The 16,488-nt window shown below is 44.3% G+C and overlaps 1 protein-coding gene across 1 annotated transcript in view; it reads left to right on the top strand.

The window, feature by feature from the left end:
* Positions 1-16,488, top strand: part of helz (helicase with zinc finger) — a 90,014-nt gene that overhangs the window by 65,301 nt on the left and 8,225 nt on the right. The window contains exons 24-30 of the mRNA XM_080721425.1: positions 3,858-4,212; positions 11,817-11,862; positions 12,831-13,057; positions 13,572-13,773; positions 14,160-14,242; positions 14,378-14,891; positions 15,409-15,679. Of these exons, the coding sequence (XP_080577551.1) occupies positions 3,858-4,212; positions 11,817-11,862; positions 12,831-13,057; positions 13,572-13,773; positions 14,160-14,242; positions 14,378-14,891; positions 15,409-15,679 (1,698 nt within the window). The remainder of the gene's footprint in view (positions 1-3,857; positions 4,213-11,816; positions 11,863-12,830; positions 13,058-13,571; positions 13,774-14,159; positions 14,243-14,377; positions 14,892-15,408; positions 15,680-16,488) is intronic.

The following is a 16,488-nucleotide window of genomic DNA, read 5'->3' as shown; positions in this document are numbered from 1 at the left end:
ACACTCACAACACAGAGAGCCTCTGCGCTGCCCAGCTCACTTAACAACACAGACGGCTAGATTTCCTTGAGCCCAGCAGGCAGGTACCGGAGCTTGGCTCCAGCCATCTCCGGTACAAATAAAGCCCTGGTTACTACACTAGATAGAAGTAATTACCAAGGTGCAGACTTCAGTGACCTCATATCTGACACTGGCCAGGGGTTTGTTTCGGGTTGTCATTGTATTTGACAAATGAGAGAGGCTGCACCTTTCCTGTGAATTAGTCCAGTAAAAATAAGGCTGAGGTTGGACAAAATTTTATTATTTCGTTTTTCAACTGATTCTGACAGGAAATTAGGTCTACTAGCCAGGATAAACAATCTACCATGATCTGCTCACTGCAATACCCACAGTGGCCAAATCAAGTTGGGCTCCCATCGACTTTCTATACAGGAGGAAAATACCCAGATTTTTTTTTTTTGCTTTTAAGTAGGATGTGAGGGGTCTAACTAGGGGTTTGTCATGATGCTGAATCCATTGCAAGCATTTGTTTTGCACAAAAACATTCATTGGCCCCATAAAACGCCCACAAAACTGTGGAAAAGTGATGACTCATCACTTTTCATCACTAAACCATCATTTTCTGGGGCCATTGTTAGCCCAAGGAATGATTTTTGTGCAAAACAAATGCTTGCAATGGATTCAGCATCATGTCAAACCCCTAGTTAGACCCCTCACATCCTACTTAAAGCAGATTTTTTTTTCTGGGTATTTTCCTCCTGTATAGAAAGTCGATGGGAGCCCAACTTGATTTGGCCACTGTGGGTATTTGCAGTGAGCAGATTATGGTAGATTTTTTTATCCTGGCTAGTAGACCTAATTTCCTGTCAGAATCAGTTGAAAAACTAAATAATACAATTTTGTCCAACCTGAGTGTATAAATTGTTTCCCTAGATTTACTTGACTAAATGGGTGTGGTTTCAATGCCTTCAGTAGATCTACCCCCAGCATCCAGAGCAGACTGGGCAGAGAAAATATTGCTTGTTTCTTCAAGATTTTGAAACCTAAATGTACATGTGCCTGCGTTAACAAATTATTCTGTGGTGTGACAACCTCAGAATACATTCATTTACAGGGACATTCGATTTGTAATTGTAATCATGCATGGACACGGTGCAATGTTGCATTATCCATCCTATTAAGGCTCTCAAAGTTACACGCACTGTGTTGCTATATCTAGCGCCTCATTCCTAGCCACATCACTGTCATAATAACTAATACCTGAACTCTTTTGTTCAAGGTTGCCTATAGTCTTTTTTTTTTTTTTTTTTTTCAAAATTGGTGTAGATTTCAACTGTCACATTTCATGCCACAAGAATATCTAAGCACATGTGTTTCTATAGGTACAGTATGTGTAGGGTGTCTTGTCTTCATGCATGTTTCTGTAAGTGTTTGTTACATCTCTCTAACATTGTCTCGCCTTAGGGGGAGGAGTCACTCACAGACTGTCTCATTGAAGGCTGATGAATTCTCAAGGGGCAAAAATAGCTTGCACAAGTCACTGCAGATCAATTAAAAAGGATGGACACACAGACACCCACCCCTGGTTCTATTCCCAGCTGGCAGCAACTGGGAAAGACGGCAAATGCCACTTGAGTCATAATGCTATGCATTCAGTGTCTATTTGGTTAGACTCGAGGCAGATTGTCTCATGTGCCCAGCATAAGGCAGCAGGGATGGACTATTGAAGTATTTCACTTTTTTGACTCTGAAGAGACAATTAAAAAGTGTTGCAAAGCAAGATATATGTTGCAAAATACCTCATTACATAGAATATAAATTACTTATGTCTCCCTGTTTTGTGGTTAGATTTTTCCCCATGAAGTGCCACATGGCCAGTTTACAATGTTGGATCAGTTGGGGGGAAATGGGGATTCTAGATGCAACAGGAATGGGCAGAGTTGTGTCACTGTGCTTGGCCATGTTGCCATATTGTAATCGCCAGTACAACTCACGTTACCCGACAGGCGCCACAGGTGCAATCTTCTCAGACAAAGAGAAATACTCAGCCAGTTGGTACACATACCATTATGCTCATTGCGAGTCCAGAGAATATGGCAGGTGTTGCTGGTGATGCTTGCCATTGTTGGTACGCAGCCATATTGTGAACCTTAGAAGGTCACTGTTTTGCTTCTTTTGCCTCCTCAGCTCTGGATTCTGCCACAGCAACCATGTTTGGCTTCTGCCTTTCATCTATGTTTGATATGTTGAGATCAACAAGGATGATCATTTTTGACTGTTCATGTTTCATTCATGTATAGAATTTCACATCACACATATTTTTGTCTGCCTTTCTTGAACTCTCTCTCTCTCTCTCAAACATTAACTTGCATACAAATCATTTGGCTAATAAAAGCATGTCAGCCATCTCTTTTATGCCGATGAAATTGGCATAAAATGTCAGGATTTATTAATCCTGTTGTGATCCCATGGCGTACAAAGCTTGATCTTTTGTTGCATTTATTGATGTGATGCTCCTTTTAAAATGCACATTCCTACATATACTAAAAGATTAAGACCAGGTTTGATTCACGGTGTTATACCTAAAAGCACATTTGAAGACAAGTCAAGAACCGTAAATATGGAAACATGACATTGGTTTTATCTTCACAGTAAAACACCACTGCACATGATGGGGACAAAAAATTGTCCCCATTTGTGCTTCACAAGATAGCAGACATTTAGAGTGACTGTGGGAAGACGGCGAGGGGTTAAACTGACATGCAATCCAACCCACACATCACCTCATGAGCTCTTTGCTGTGTTGTTGTTCACAGAGCATGCACTGAACGTGTCAGTAAGAATCATGCAAGCACTTTGAGGAGAGCTTTTGAGTCCAAACTGATGCCCACAATAAGTTCGGAAACTTAACTTGTGGTCGATTATTTCTAGCCTTTAAATTAATAATATGGTATTGTGCTTTATATTTTTCTTTTATCGTTGATGCTCACGCTATATTAGTGTAGCTTCAATTCTGCGATATGCAGCCCCTGCAGATGAAAAATGGAGTTGAGTCATTACAATGGTAAGCTGATTTGAAAACAAGCCACGTGCCCAACAGACTACAGCAGCCAAAGCGAATCAGCTCTGCTAGTATTGGCAGTGTCAAGTGAAGAGGTAATGTAGGTAGTTTAAATGCATCTAGCAATTAAATTCATTATTGCGTTTTGCACGGTTACAGATTGTAACCATTCAGCCAAAGTGCAGTTAGAAGTGATCTTGCTGGGGGGGAAAACTACCACTATGCAGTAATGGGAAGAATGGTTGGCTCACAGGTTTGCCTTCCAACCACAGCCCCAATCTACTGTTGAAGTTTATTGGACACATCTGCCATTGATTTCTATGGAAAGGTTAACCTTTCCCCACTCTCCATTGTGTTTCTGATCACATGTACATCCCTGGCACTCATCCTCTACCATCTGCTCCCGTCCTATCAGTTCTCACACCCCTTTGCCCTCCATCTCTCCTCCATATTCCTCCCATTACATTGACCTCTCCAGTCTCCTCCACCAGGAGTTTCAAATGTCACAGACCCTCACAATGACTTTGATTAGCACCATGGTCCCCCATTTCAAATGATTCTGTCTTAAGGAGCGTGATCTGAAAATATATTTTGGTAACATTTGTATTTTTGTAATTTTAAGTACATTTAATTATAGTGAAATTAAACTCATTAGGCTCTGCCAGGGACCGCTGTGGGATCCCACTTTGAAAACTTCTGCTCTTCTTCTAGCCTTTTCCGATACCCCTTTGTGCAGAGATGTCTTAAGCAAGAAACAGCTCAAGGAAGTTTTTTCTTTATTTTTTTCCTATTCCAGGAAGTTCTGGGAGCACTTCATCTCCATCTGCCACGGCAACTCCAGCCTGCACGGCATCACCTTTGAGCAGATCAAGGCCCAGCTGGAGGCCCTGGAGCTGAAGAAGACCTACGTCCTCAACCCGCTGGCCCCGGAGTTCATCCCCCGCGCCCTCAGGCCGCTGCTGGGGCCCCACCCTGCCCACATGGCCGCCGCCTCTGCCACGGCGCCGCCTCCCCTCCACCCCCACCACCATGCCCCCCACCACCACCACCACCAGCCCCATCCGCAGCATCCACAGCAAGCCTCCAGCAAGCAGGGGCCTCAGCCACAGCAGCAGCCACAACAGCAGCAGCAGCAACAGTCACCCCCCAAGGTAAAGTGTGTGTGTGTGTGTGTGTGTGTGTGTGTGTGTGTGTGTGTGTGTGTGTGTGTGTGTGTGTGTGTGTGTGTGTGTGTGTGTGTGTGTGTGTGTGTGTGTGTGTGTGTGTGTGTGTGTGTGTGTGTGTGTGTGTGTGTGTGTGTGTGTGTGTGTGGACACTGGACAGACAGAGAACATGGAGAGACCAAAGAAAGGGAGGGAAGGAGAGGTGCTGTTGCTGCAGATGGTTTCGGTTGTGAATAGATTGTTTGTAGGTACAGTTGTAACGTCAGCATGGTGGGTTATGCAACAACTCACTGGGTTTGTGCGAATTAAAATCCTGGGAAGAATGGGGTTGTTTTGTTTGGGGTACACACAAACACAAAGAAACTACACTTGGGTCGTCATGTCTTGATAGAATTTTCACCACAGGACATAGCTTTTAAGCTCCTTTCATAAAAAAAAATACCCTGATGGGAATGGATTTCTGTTGCTGTTTTGTGGGTGTGTGTTGTTTAACTGGGGTGTGTATGTGTGTTCCCTGCCTGCCCTGTGGTAAAGGTTAACTAAATCACCACGGCAGCCAACCTGCTGCCATCACCCACTGGGCTTAATGAGCCACAGCTCCGCACCATCATCCTGCTTAGTGTGTGTGTGTGTGTGTGTGTGTGTGTGTGTGTGTGTGTGTGTGTGTGTGTGTGTGTGTGCGTGTGTGCGCGATACACACACTCAGCTGCTGTTATACTGTGTGTTTTGCAATCATTCCTTGTACATGACACAAAGAAGCATACAGGGCTGTGCGATATGGACAAAATGAAAGATCGGCTCACAATACTGTAGTTCTGCCTAGCACTCGTATCATGTATTTGTCAGTGTGCACAGTGCACGATTTCCATTCTGGCAAGGCCATTTACGTATGTGCTGCATGTGCCTTGTGCAAAGGTCAGTTAACAGGCGCCTCGAGGCACACCAGTAACGCGGTGCAAAGTAGTGCAAACTCCTTGATCTTAGAGTACTTACAGCTTGAGATTAAACCTGTCAGTGTAAAGAAGTCGTCTGCTTGCAAAGTACCTGTCTTACGCTTTTATTCTTTGCAAATGTGGAGGAAATATGGCACACTGGGAGACGATTAGCTCTCTTGGTGGGTGGAAAAATGGGGAAGGGGGAATCAGCTCTTTGATGTAATGTGATGTAAGATTGTGCAACTAATCAAACAGCCCTTTTTAGTATAAATTCCCCCCTTAAATAAATATAAATTGTGTTATCTTTCATGCTTGCAGATGCATCCTTAATGCAGATCTTAATCTATGCATTTATTTTAAATTGCAATACGTTTCCCTTGACTTCACTTATTTAGTCATTTCTCTGTCTCCACGATAGTATAATTTTGTGACAGTGACTGGTATCAAAGTCCAAACATCATTTGCAGTTCTCCTGCCATCTAACTGGGTATTCTATCGGCAGCCTTCATCGCAGTGCTTCATTACAAGTTCTCTGCGTTGATTCACTGCCACAGAGCGACACCCAGCCACTTCATTGACAGATGGGGCAGCAAACATAACATCAAGCTTCAAACAAACCTGACACTCAAAGCCTGGCTGTCTATACTTTCCGCCGAGAGAATCGGAGCCACCTCATCATTTTTGTTTTGCCATTATCACAACCTGCTATGAAAAAGCCTCATCGCAAGTCAGCTCATCTCAAGAACTGCAAACCTACTGTGTCAGGAGCACACAGACCCCAGTGCTTTTTTAATCATCCATGCAATTGGTTTGGCACTTCATTGCACAATTCACCGTAAAGCACAATCCTGTGGGTCTTAAACTCAAATCAACCAGTGCTTTGAAAGCACTTGGGTTTATGCCAGCTACAGCTGTCACAAACCCTCAAAATGTAAGGGCTAAACAATGGGCCCTGCTCGGCAATCGTCCACGTATGTCTGGCATCAGTGGTTGGTTCAGGGTGCAGACGTGCCACCCAGGTGGCCCATGTCACACCTCAATATGGCTGCCAACACAGGAAATTACAGGACACCGCTGTTGCTTCAATATCCTACATCTGGTGATTTTGTTTCTGTTTCTCGGTGTGACAGCTTATCAAGGCAGTCTGAAGTTGATGCCTTATCACATTTCTTATCACTTAACCATATTTCTCATCACACCATATGAAACCAAGGAAAAAAGAAAAGATTGCTGCAGAAAGTGAGCATTTGAAGTATTCTTGACCCTAACCCCTGGTTTAAAATGTTATCGGAAACGTTTGGGACTGTAGAGTTGAAATAGAGATTGTACCCAGACAATCCACCATAATTTCTTTTAGCCCCACTTCCTACAAACAACGTTATCTACAGTATGTGCACAAGCTGGCTGCCAGTGTGCACGTGGGGTAAGCCATTTGTGCTCGGGGTCATTCACATAGTGGTGCTATGGGGGTGCAACTGTGGAAACAATGTTGACCTTTCCTTTGACCCAAAAGTTCTCAATAGGTTTTAGGAAAATACATTTATCCATTCTCAAATTATTTTGTTCACAGACGAATCAGGAGTGATTACAATACCCTGCCACACATGCATTTTTTACAACCCCCTCCCTCCACCTTCCAATGCTTTACTGGACAGAAAGGCTGCGTGCTACCACTCACAGCCCAGAACAATTGCTAAAGTAGATTGTTGTGTAAGTACGTCTGTAATAATCAATAATACAGCACACGGGACGGGACTCAACCCAAACTCGCAGGTTATCAGACAGCCCCTGTGTGTCTTGTCGTGTAACAGTCAACAGCTGCTGTACCGTCTGAAAATAGGCACGCGCTTTTCATATGTTTCATATGTGTGTGCTCGCGTGAAAACACATTTGCGTGTGCTGTGTGTTTCAGTTCTGTGTGTGTGTGTGTGTACACCATTCCCAAGAGCTGCAGATTGCATCCGACAGGGGGGAGAGCAGAGAGAATTTAGATGTTGTTGTCTTCCAAGCCCCGCCTGGCTTTATTTCTCTCAGCAGCTCATCTATAACTGAGTAGAGACAGTCGGTTAACCTCGGTCCCGTGGTGGAAATTGTATCTTTCAGCACAGTTCAGAAGTGCACTCTGGAATTACTTTCTCAGCACAGAGGACCTGGGCCAGACTGCTGGCAGGTACAAATCCTGTAGCTTTGAGATCTGCCTCAACAGCTCCTGTACAGACAGGTGTTTCTGTCTCTGTCTGTATGCAGATGTGTTTGAGTACATGGGTTGTTTTCATCCTATATTAGACTAATTGTGTTTCATAACTCTATAAAAAGCCATTGCTTCTCTAGTTTACGTTATGTAAATCTAGCTTCTCTTAACTCTCAGTGTACAAATGGGCCCATTGGTTCCACACTCAGTTACAAACCCGTAACAGTCCCTTCGGACCCCTAGTGGGCCCCGGACCCTTGGTGGGCCCCGGACCCGCTGTTGAGAACAGTGCTCTAGTTCAGTGGTTCCCAAACGTTTTCACTCCATTCCCAAAAGAGATTGTCTCCTCATGGCCCAAATTAGTGAATACAGCAGATCTGCTTGCAGATGTTCTTGCAGATCTGCTACTTCACTTCTTGCCACGTTGTGCTTGCAGATCGGATATTTTCACTACTTTAGATGTACAGATTCTTTTTTTAATGTATTCTTGAAATTAATTTGGAATTTCTTAGCTTTTTCTGAAAATGTAAGAGTTAGTTTGAAATAATTAGTATGTAATAAACAAAGGATATTTTCTTTTATCGTGACCCACAAATTTGTCCGCGGCCCAAAGAAGGGCCCCTGTTTGGGAATCACTGCTCTAGATCACATAGATCGGTGCTTCCCTTGGTTCACATAAATATAGGCTTCTCTAGATAACAGATCTTTCACTGTACATCTCGCATACATCCCATGTACATGCCGGTCTGTTAAAAAGCATGTGCAGCCTAAGTGTTCAGCTGCATACATTACACTTGTTCCTTCATTGTAAGTCCATCTTCCATATGGAAAAACCTGCATAATGTATGCAGCCTTTCTGGTAATAATGTACACACCACTGGCTCAACCAACTGAGGTTTCCTCAGTGTCCACCGTAGTGCCAGGCTGCACATTATTAACACATAAAACTAGAAAAATAAATTGCAAGTGTGGTTGCCGTGAGGCGAGTCACGAGGAATCCACTGGGAAATGAATTCTAGTCTTACTATTTATATTAGATGATGGGATGTCAAGAGAAGCATGACCATAAGCTTTACTTTTCTGTTGTGCAGCCGACCAATCCAGATAACATCACTCAGAAAGTTTACAAAAGAAATTCTCGGACTGAATACAATTGTGTTGCCTATGGCAACCACACTAATGATATGACTTAATTGGTGAGAGAGAGAGTGACGATAGCTGCATTTTTGGGCAAAGAAATGTTGTGTAGAGCAGTGGTGGAAAAAGTACTCAGATTTTTTACTAAAGTAAAAGTCCAGAATTCAAAATGTACTTGAGTTGTAGTGGAGTAGAAGTAAAATTATTGGAAATTAGAAAAGTACAAATACCTCAAAATTGGACTTAAGTAAATATAGTTAGTTACTTTATACCACCGGTGTAGAGGAAAATACAGAGCAAACTCGAGTCGGGTCCCGTTTTCGTTATGTGGTTTTAAGGAGGCAGGGATCTCCAAATAATAGACTATGAACTCTATTATGTAGCGTTCCTCTGTTGTAGACTGTCGCATGCGATCGGGCTGACACAACGGCATATTAATGTCGCCTGATATGGTAGTTTTTCCAAAAACTCTTAACTCATTCTCTCTCTCTTTAATGAAACTAGACCAGGTCACCTGGTTCTGCCAGACCCGCAATGAAAATCAGAATGCAAGGAAGGGGGGGGGGAACACACAGGATTGTATAGGCTGAGCAGCTGGAAATGTTTCTGAGCTTGTAGATGGGCTGAGGAATTTATAGTGTCAGCAGCTCGTCAGCCAACTCAACTCAGCTGGTCCTGTACAGGTGACGGCACTCAAGGCAATCAGCCGAGCAAGGGAAGGGAGGGGCAGATGAGCAGTCAGAGGCAAACACAGGCACACTGAGGAAAAGAGGGACCGACCGACCGACCGACCGACAGACCGACAGACCGACAAAGCCTTTTGTAGGCCGACCCCCTGGGTCTGGCAAACACGATCAGCGCGGGCCGGCGCAAGGTTGCACGGATCGGAGCGGCATGGAGCGCTTTTTTAGTAGGATAGTGCCTTTCCAGTGCCAAAACCGAACATGTTCGGTTTTTTAAAACGTATTACATATGCCAAAACCAAACATGTTCGGTTTTTGAAAAAAAAGAAAAAAAAATTTGAAATTTTTTAAAAAAAAATTTTTTTTTTTGGACCCCATCAAATCTAGTGAACATGATTTCAATCGCGATTTTGCATGTTCCACCCCCATACAACCCCATCTAACATACAGGGCAGCCATGTTTGTTTACATAACATGTAAAACATAATGGCGATTATCTCAAGAATGCCTGAACGGATTTCCAATCGGATTTTTTTGTTTGAAAGCTGTGAACAAACTGCACAAATCCACTCCAATGCAATCCAGGATTGCATTGGATTTTTTAGAGCTCATTCTTCTCTGTTTTTTTCCCATGCATGAGGTGTGCAAGGTTTAATCATGGCTAAGTTCACGAAAATAAGGCTTCTAAAATGCTTGGTAGCCAATAGCTAACTTCAAGCTAACTTCATCCTCTTCCTGTACATGCACAAAGGAAAGTGTTCAGGCAAGTCATGGCTGCAGGGCTTCTGCATATACCAGCATATCTCTATGGGATTTTCTATGGCACCTGGGGCGCCCTCTAGTGGTGAACGGGTGGCACTAAAAGAGTTAAGCAGCACTTAATTTAAGGTGTGTGTGTGTGTGTGTGTGTGTGTGTATGTGTGTGTTATAATCCAGTAGTAAACACTCAAATACAACACACTGACATGGCAGATGAGTTTATCCTTTGGGTATTTCTTTGTCACTGTACATTTGCCCACAGGTAAAATGTGTCATCTATATTTACCCAACGGAGTTGTCTCTTCTGTGAATCTTAACGAATTAGAGGTGTTGGGGGACCCCGGCAGCCCATCTGGGAGAGCGTGTGCCATTTGAAGGCAAAGTTTTATGTCCTTCTCCTGTCTCTACTCCATGTCGCCTGGCTGGCACTGTAAAATGGGTGGGGGGGATCCTTGCGCTGCAGAGTTATTGTGACATATGTGGGGCAACGGGGCACATCCTGTCACTGCTGTGCCCCCTGATAAGTGTCCCTGCAAGACCTCCTTCACTCTCTTCTCCTTTCCCCCTGCACCCTGTGTCTGTGATGGAGATTCTCTATAATGAAGAGACTCACAAGAGATGACATTCTTTGTTTATTTACACTTGCAAGTAGACAGAATAGACATTAAAAGTTCAGAGGGCTGTTTTTGGTTAAAAGGCAAAAGCAGGAGACATAATGACATCATATTCAACATGATGTCCTTGATGATCTCACATTCATTTATGGTGTACCAGTACACTGGCTCCTATGATTGGAAAGGTATTTTATCAAGTCCTGTACTCGTTGCAATGAAGTTAAACTGAAATCTTTCGACTGCACTGTCACTGTAAAGTGCCGTCCGCACCAAGCAGTATAATGGTCCCCCATAGCTGAGTGGACAGAGATGCTTAACTGTCTGGTAATCTGAAGATCCACGGTTCACTTCCTGGCCCGCCCATTTCTAGGTGTTGGTGTTTAAAATGGAGTCTGCACACTTTCTTGCTCCACTTCTGTCGTGTATCATCGTCCTTGATGATTGGGTGGCGACATTTGTTTCACAAGATTTTCTTGTTACTTGCAGGGATGATTATTTTATTATCGCCACGGAAATGAAATTAAACTAGAAAATGCTCTTCCTGAAGGGACAGTGTGGGCTTGCTGTGTGAAGCAAAAAAGAATAATCCCAGACTGGGTTAACAAAGGTATCCCTTCCCTATAATTATAAATAATTGCGGACGGGACCTTGCTCAAACCAGTCGAGGACTTCAAATCTCTTGGGGCCGGGACTGCCTCAACGGAACAGGACCTGAAAGTCCTGAGGGCACTTGCCTGGAATGCCTTACATGGGTTGAGAAGGGTGTGGAAATCAGACATGGGAGAAGACCTGAAGAGGTGGCTGTTCATGGCTACAGTGGAGTCAGTACTGCTGTATGGGGCTGAGACCCCAACATCACAACAGGAAAGGGCCCTGGATGGAGTCTACACAAGAATGCTACGATTGGCACTAGGTGTCACATGGACGGACCACAGCAGAAATGTCACAGACAAAGTCAGAGAGGGGAGGATGAGGCTGTCAGGGCACTGCGTCAAGCACCCAGAACTAGAGGCAAGCAAACTGACTGTGAGCCAAGAAGTGCACCACCTATGTGGACATTGCATTAATACTAGTGCATCATTGTTACTGTATGTTGTCCACTGTTGTCCTTATATCTGTGCTGTCATCTCTGCCACTCACTTCAGAACTATTCTTTAAAACTATATAGTTGGAGTGCTTGGTGTGAGGAAGGCCCATTTATCCTTTTCTTCCCCTCTTCCTTCAATGATTCTAACTTTTCACTAAGCATCCTTTTCTGTGTTTTGTCTTCCAGGGGAAACATGCAAACCACTCTGAGCACTTTCCACCTGAAGGATTTGGTAAGTGCAACTACTGATCTTTACACATGGCCGTCTAAGTGCAAAGCTTAATCACAACCTACATGAGTGGCAAGCAACGATGCTCTTTCTTAAATTTCATTCAAGTTTAAGGGAAATGGCCGTAGAATTCTTATAATTTTTTTTTGCAAAATAACATCTGTTATATATAACTAAATAATTGCTATAATTAAGAATAATAATGCTGTAAAAAGGTGTTAACACGACAGAAGTGAACTGAAGATGGGACACACATAAAAGTGGTCGACTGAGGTTTCCCCACACATGTACGTCGTACAGGAGTTCAGACTGGGAGTTATGAGCATACATAGCACGGCGACGAACGTCCTGTCCCCTCACAACATCAAGTGGCGACGTCTTGTCACTCCAAGCCTAAACATGTCTCATGACGGCAAGCCTTTTCCGACACCCTTCACAAACCCCTGAGCCCCCCACACACAGACACTGCATTATCTCCACCGCTTGTCGAGCTACATCAGTGGCCCAGATGGAGCTGTGAAGGCCGACGGCTGTCGGAGCAATTAAGCCCCGCACTGCAGAAGACCCTTACAGGTCAATTCTTGCACTTTTAAGTGTTAAATTGGCACTCGCTTTGGATTTCACTATGTGAACACCACTGCAAGCACTATGATGTGAACACCACTGCAAGGACTCTGTTGATGCACTGAGTCGGAAAGAAGTGATGATTCGCACACACTTTGCCAGTGTTTAAAGCTCCTCCTTTTGTCAGCTTATTTGCAGTGGTTTGAGAATCCAGGTTCTGCTAAGGGTTCAAACTTTTGAACCCTTAAGTCAATGGCCTGTTATAGCACCACCATGAGAGACGTCCAGCGGTGCCCAAGATTAGCCCCACAGACAAACAGACATGGATGAAAACATAATCTCCGGCCTGGCAGAGATAACCATGCATTGAGTCCCTTTCTCTCACCACCGTGTCTTTTTATTTGCAGTCCAACCAAACCCCGCTGTGCTGATGGGGAACCCCATCCGGGCTTTCACACCACCGCTTGGGAGCACGACGGCCGCCATGGGCAAGTCACCCAGCCCTGTTCAGAGGATAGATCCTCACACAGGTGCCAGCATCCTCTATGTACCAGCTGTCTATGGAGGCAATATGGTGATGTCCATGCCCCTACCTGTAAGTCAGTTACAGAGCAACGTGTCCATGCCCCTACCAGTAAGTCAATTACAGAGAAACTTGTGTATGTGTGTGTTTATATTGTATACAGTGATATATAATTTGGCATGTGTTGTCTTTCATGCAGTATAACCCCAGTGTAACACTCCGCCACTCTCTGCAAACCAATTTATTTATTTTAAAGCAGCTTTTGTCAGTTCAAAGGAGAATAGTGGTCTGTTTTTTTCAGATGCAGTCATTCATGCATATCCCAAGATCATTAATATTTGAATACTAGATGCTTGCTCCAGCTGTGTGCTAAAATTTGAACTCTTGATGCCTATTATTTTTGATTGCCAGACTTCAAATAACTAACGAAACTTGTGAATGTTATTCAGTAGCTTAAATTGTGAATGTATTTCAGAGACGAGTCACTTATCCAATGATGCAGCATTTCATCATGATCTGATTCTGAAAATAAGTTCTATTACCTACTACCGCTGTAGGTTTATAATGAGAAAGCTAAAATAAAAACATATGTACACCTTTAACACATTTGATTTCTTCCTCCCAGTTACCATGGCCAGGTTATCAGAACCGCTTTGCAATGGATCATATCATGAACCACCAGGCGGCCATGGCTTACAACTTTAACCTGCTGCGGGCCCAGAACCGAGGCTCTCCCATCCCTCACAGTGGCGTGGCCCACCCCTCTCCTCTGGGAATGGGTCAGCCCAGCCCCGACAAGGAGCTCCACCCAGATCCTGTCAGAAATGGTGCGTCTATCAGTGAACCCCTTAAGACCTGATTTTACAAATGTCTTCTAAAACAGTTTTCTGAAAAACTTGGGTTCAGTTGGAGCTCAAACATTTTCATGTCAAGGACCCCCAAAATTATATGTATTTGGCTGCCGTACCAACACAAAATATATCTTGTTTCAGGGACCCCCAGAAGCAAATATTTGAGTTAAAATGTATAAAGTATAAAATAATGGTTAAAGTGATTACTCGGATCCTTATGTCAAACAACTTATTGGTTAATAAAATGAAAACTAGCTCATATTTGTTAAGACCTTTTGTGATTGATGACCTCAAATGATTTGGGCACAAATTATTTGTAGTTATGACTTCTAAGATTCACTCTAATTTTTATTCCCTCTCAGGTAAATTAGATGGGTGTTCAAAGTCGGAGCAGAGTCGTCTGCAGACGCCAGAGAGGAAAGCCGCCGACATGAAGGACAAACAGGTCAGTTGAACAGGCTGAAAACGGACTGCATTCTGTACGTATACAGTAACTACTATTGAAGCACAGTTGGTGCTTACTCAATGATAGATTTACTAAATTAGTAATAATGTATTAATGGTTGTATTTTTATTCCAGGGAGATATAGACACAGGCCAAAGTCGAGGCCTGGAATCTCAGACAGATGGACTGGGAGGGTTTCCTAACTCACTCCTCCATAGAAAAGACCCCACAGCAGGCCAAAGACCCCTGAACTACCAGCTGGCACCCCCTAACCCAGCGTTTGCCCCACACCCGGCTGGGGGGAGAGCATTCCCCCCACAGTACCCAGTCTCCAGGCTTCCCTACAGGGTCGGCCAGCCCCAGCACCCAGGGATGGCTCCACAAAATCAGCAGCAGCAACAGCAGCTCAGCCCTGCCTATGCCAGTGGCACTCACAACCCTTCCTTCTTCGGTGGGCACATGCCTCCCCACAGAGGGTGTCCGTCTCCTCCTTTGGATGGGGCTGAGTCTGTGGGCGCAGAGGAAATGGCTGGCTCCATGAGAGGCCCAATGGGCCACCAGGGCGGCCACCACCCGGGACTGTCACAACCCAGCAGGGTCAACAGCTTTGGGGACGAGGGACAGGATGGAGGCATTGGAGACGGGATGGGTGAGTAGCGGACCTTGATTTGTGCATAACCCTCAGAATGGGCTTGTGTCCATATTTAATAATATGGTATAGTGTGATATTGTAGTATTCTGGCAATGTCATAATAACAAATACATACATACACGGTAGTAGAAATAGTGTTATTGATTACACGGTTAAAGTTGATCACAGTGAGAACAGTATCCCATTACCTTTCAACAGACATGCCTTAAAGTCCAGATTAAAAGACCCTCTGACAGTTGTGTTCACACTGTAATGTACTTACCTGTTGTACTTCTCCTGTAGAAACATCCATAATGGGACTCTTGCACACTTCTCTACTCCAAATGACATTACAATTATTTAATCTAATTAGTTTTCCAAAAGAAAACACAAATTGGAGCCCGTCAGCAAAGAGGTGGACAGATCGCAACATCGTTTGTTAGCCACAGTACAGTATTTTGACTTGGGCCTGCTGAACCACCAGAAACACATGGGGGTTACGTTCACATTGAACCTTGTCTCGTTCTCCTCCCAGACATCCAGGGGAACCTAGCTCTGGAGGCTCTGAGCCAACAACAGCAGCAGCAGCAGGCCTCCAGGCTGGGCCAGTGGAGCGACGCGGCGGCGCCTTTCCTCCAGGGCAGCATGGCCTTCCCTCTCCCCCAGCAGCTGGCACACCTCACCCAGCCCGGCCTCGCCCGCTTCCCCCCACAGCTGCTCCGAGCAGGCAACTGGAGGCTGAGCTCCAGCGTGGAGGAGGAGGCCGCGGCTGCAGCCACAGCCTCCTCGGGTCTGCCTTTCACCAGGTGGGCTTTAACACTACTACTAGCGACTTTAAGCTAGATGATTTTCAGGACGGCAACGCCAGGCGGACTACGGCTGCTATGACGTAATCGCCGTAGTGATCAAAATGGTTAAGCAAAGCCTCGGCGGCGACGGGTTCCCACCCCTTTCACTGAACGCTTTGGTTCCCATGGCGACGCGTACACACAGCAGACGGAGTAGGCGCTACGTGGGAAGGTACCTTCTGCCGTTGTAGAGACACTATCTATCGAGCGCGGATCATTTCCGTTTACCGTTGTCATCTGCCGTTGCCGTAGCGTTGCTTAAAGGAGTAGTTCACCCCCAAAATGACTTTTTTTCTATTGATTACTCATGCCATGGAGAGTAGAGTTCAATAATATTTTTTGGTTTTTGTCACATTCCTAAGACAAAAATTTGATTTGAGTAAATGTACCCCCATTGATTCCGGATGGTGACCCGTTTCGAAACGGGTCACCGTCCGAAATGAATGGGGGTAAATTTATTGTTATCACATTTATGTCTTACTAATGTGACAAAAAACTAAAAATATTATTGAACTCTACTCTCCATGGCATGAGTAATCAATAGAAAAAAAGTCATTTTGGGGGTGAACTACTCCTTTAAGGTCGCTAATAACAGCATGTTCCTGAAGGTTGAAGCCTTACTGGTGATCTCTCCAAAGATACTATATTACCATAAATATAAATATGACCAATTCCATCCACTGATTTAACTGTAGCTAAACTAGCTACAGTTAAATCAGCTGTTTTAACTGCTGTTAGCTAATCTAATTATCTGAATCAAATAATTA

This window comes from Nannobrachium achirus (assembly GCF_963921795.1).
Source record: "Nannobrachium achirus genome assembly, chromosome: 3".
Taxonomy (NCBI): domain Eukaryota; kingdom Metazoa; phylum Chordata; class Actinopteri; order Myctophiformes; family Myctophidae; genus Nannobrachium; species Nannobrachium achirus.
Note: the sequence above shows the minus strand (reverse complement) of the source record. Positions and strands in the feature narration are given on the sequence as shown.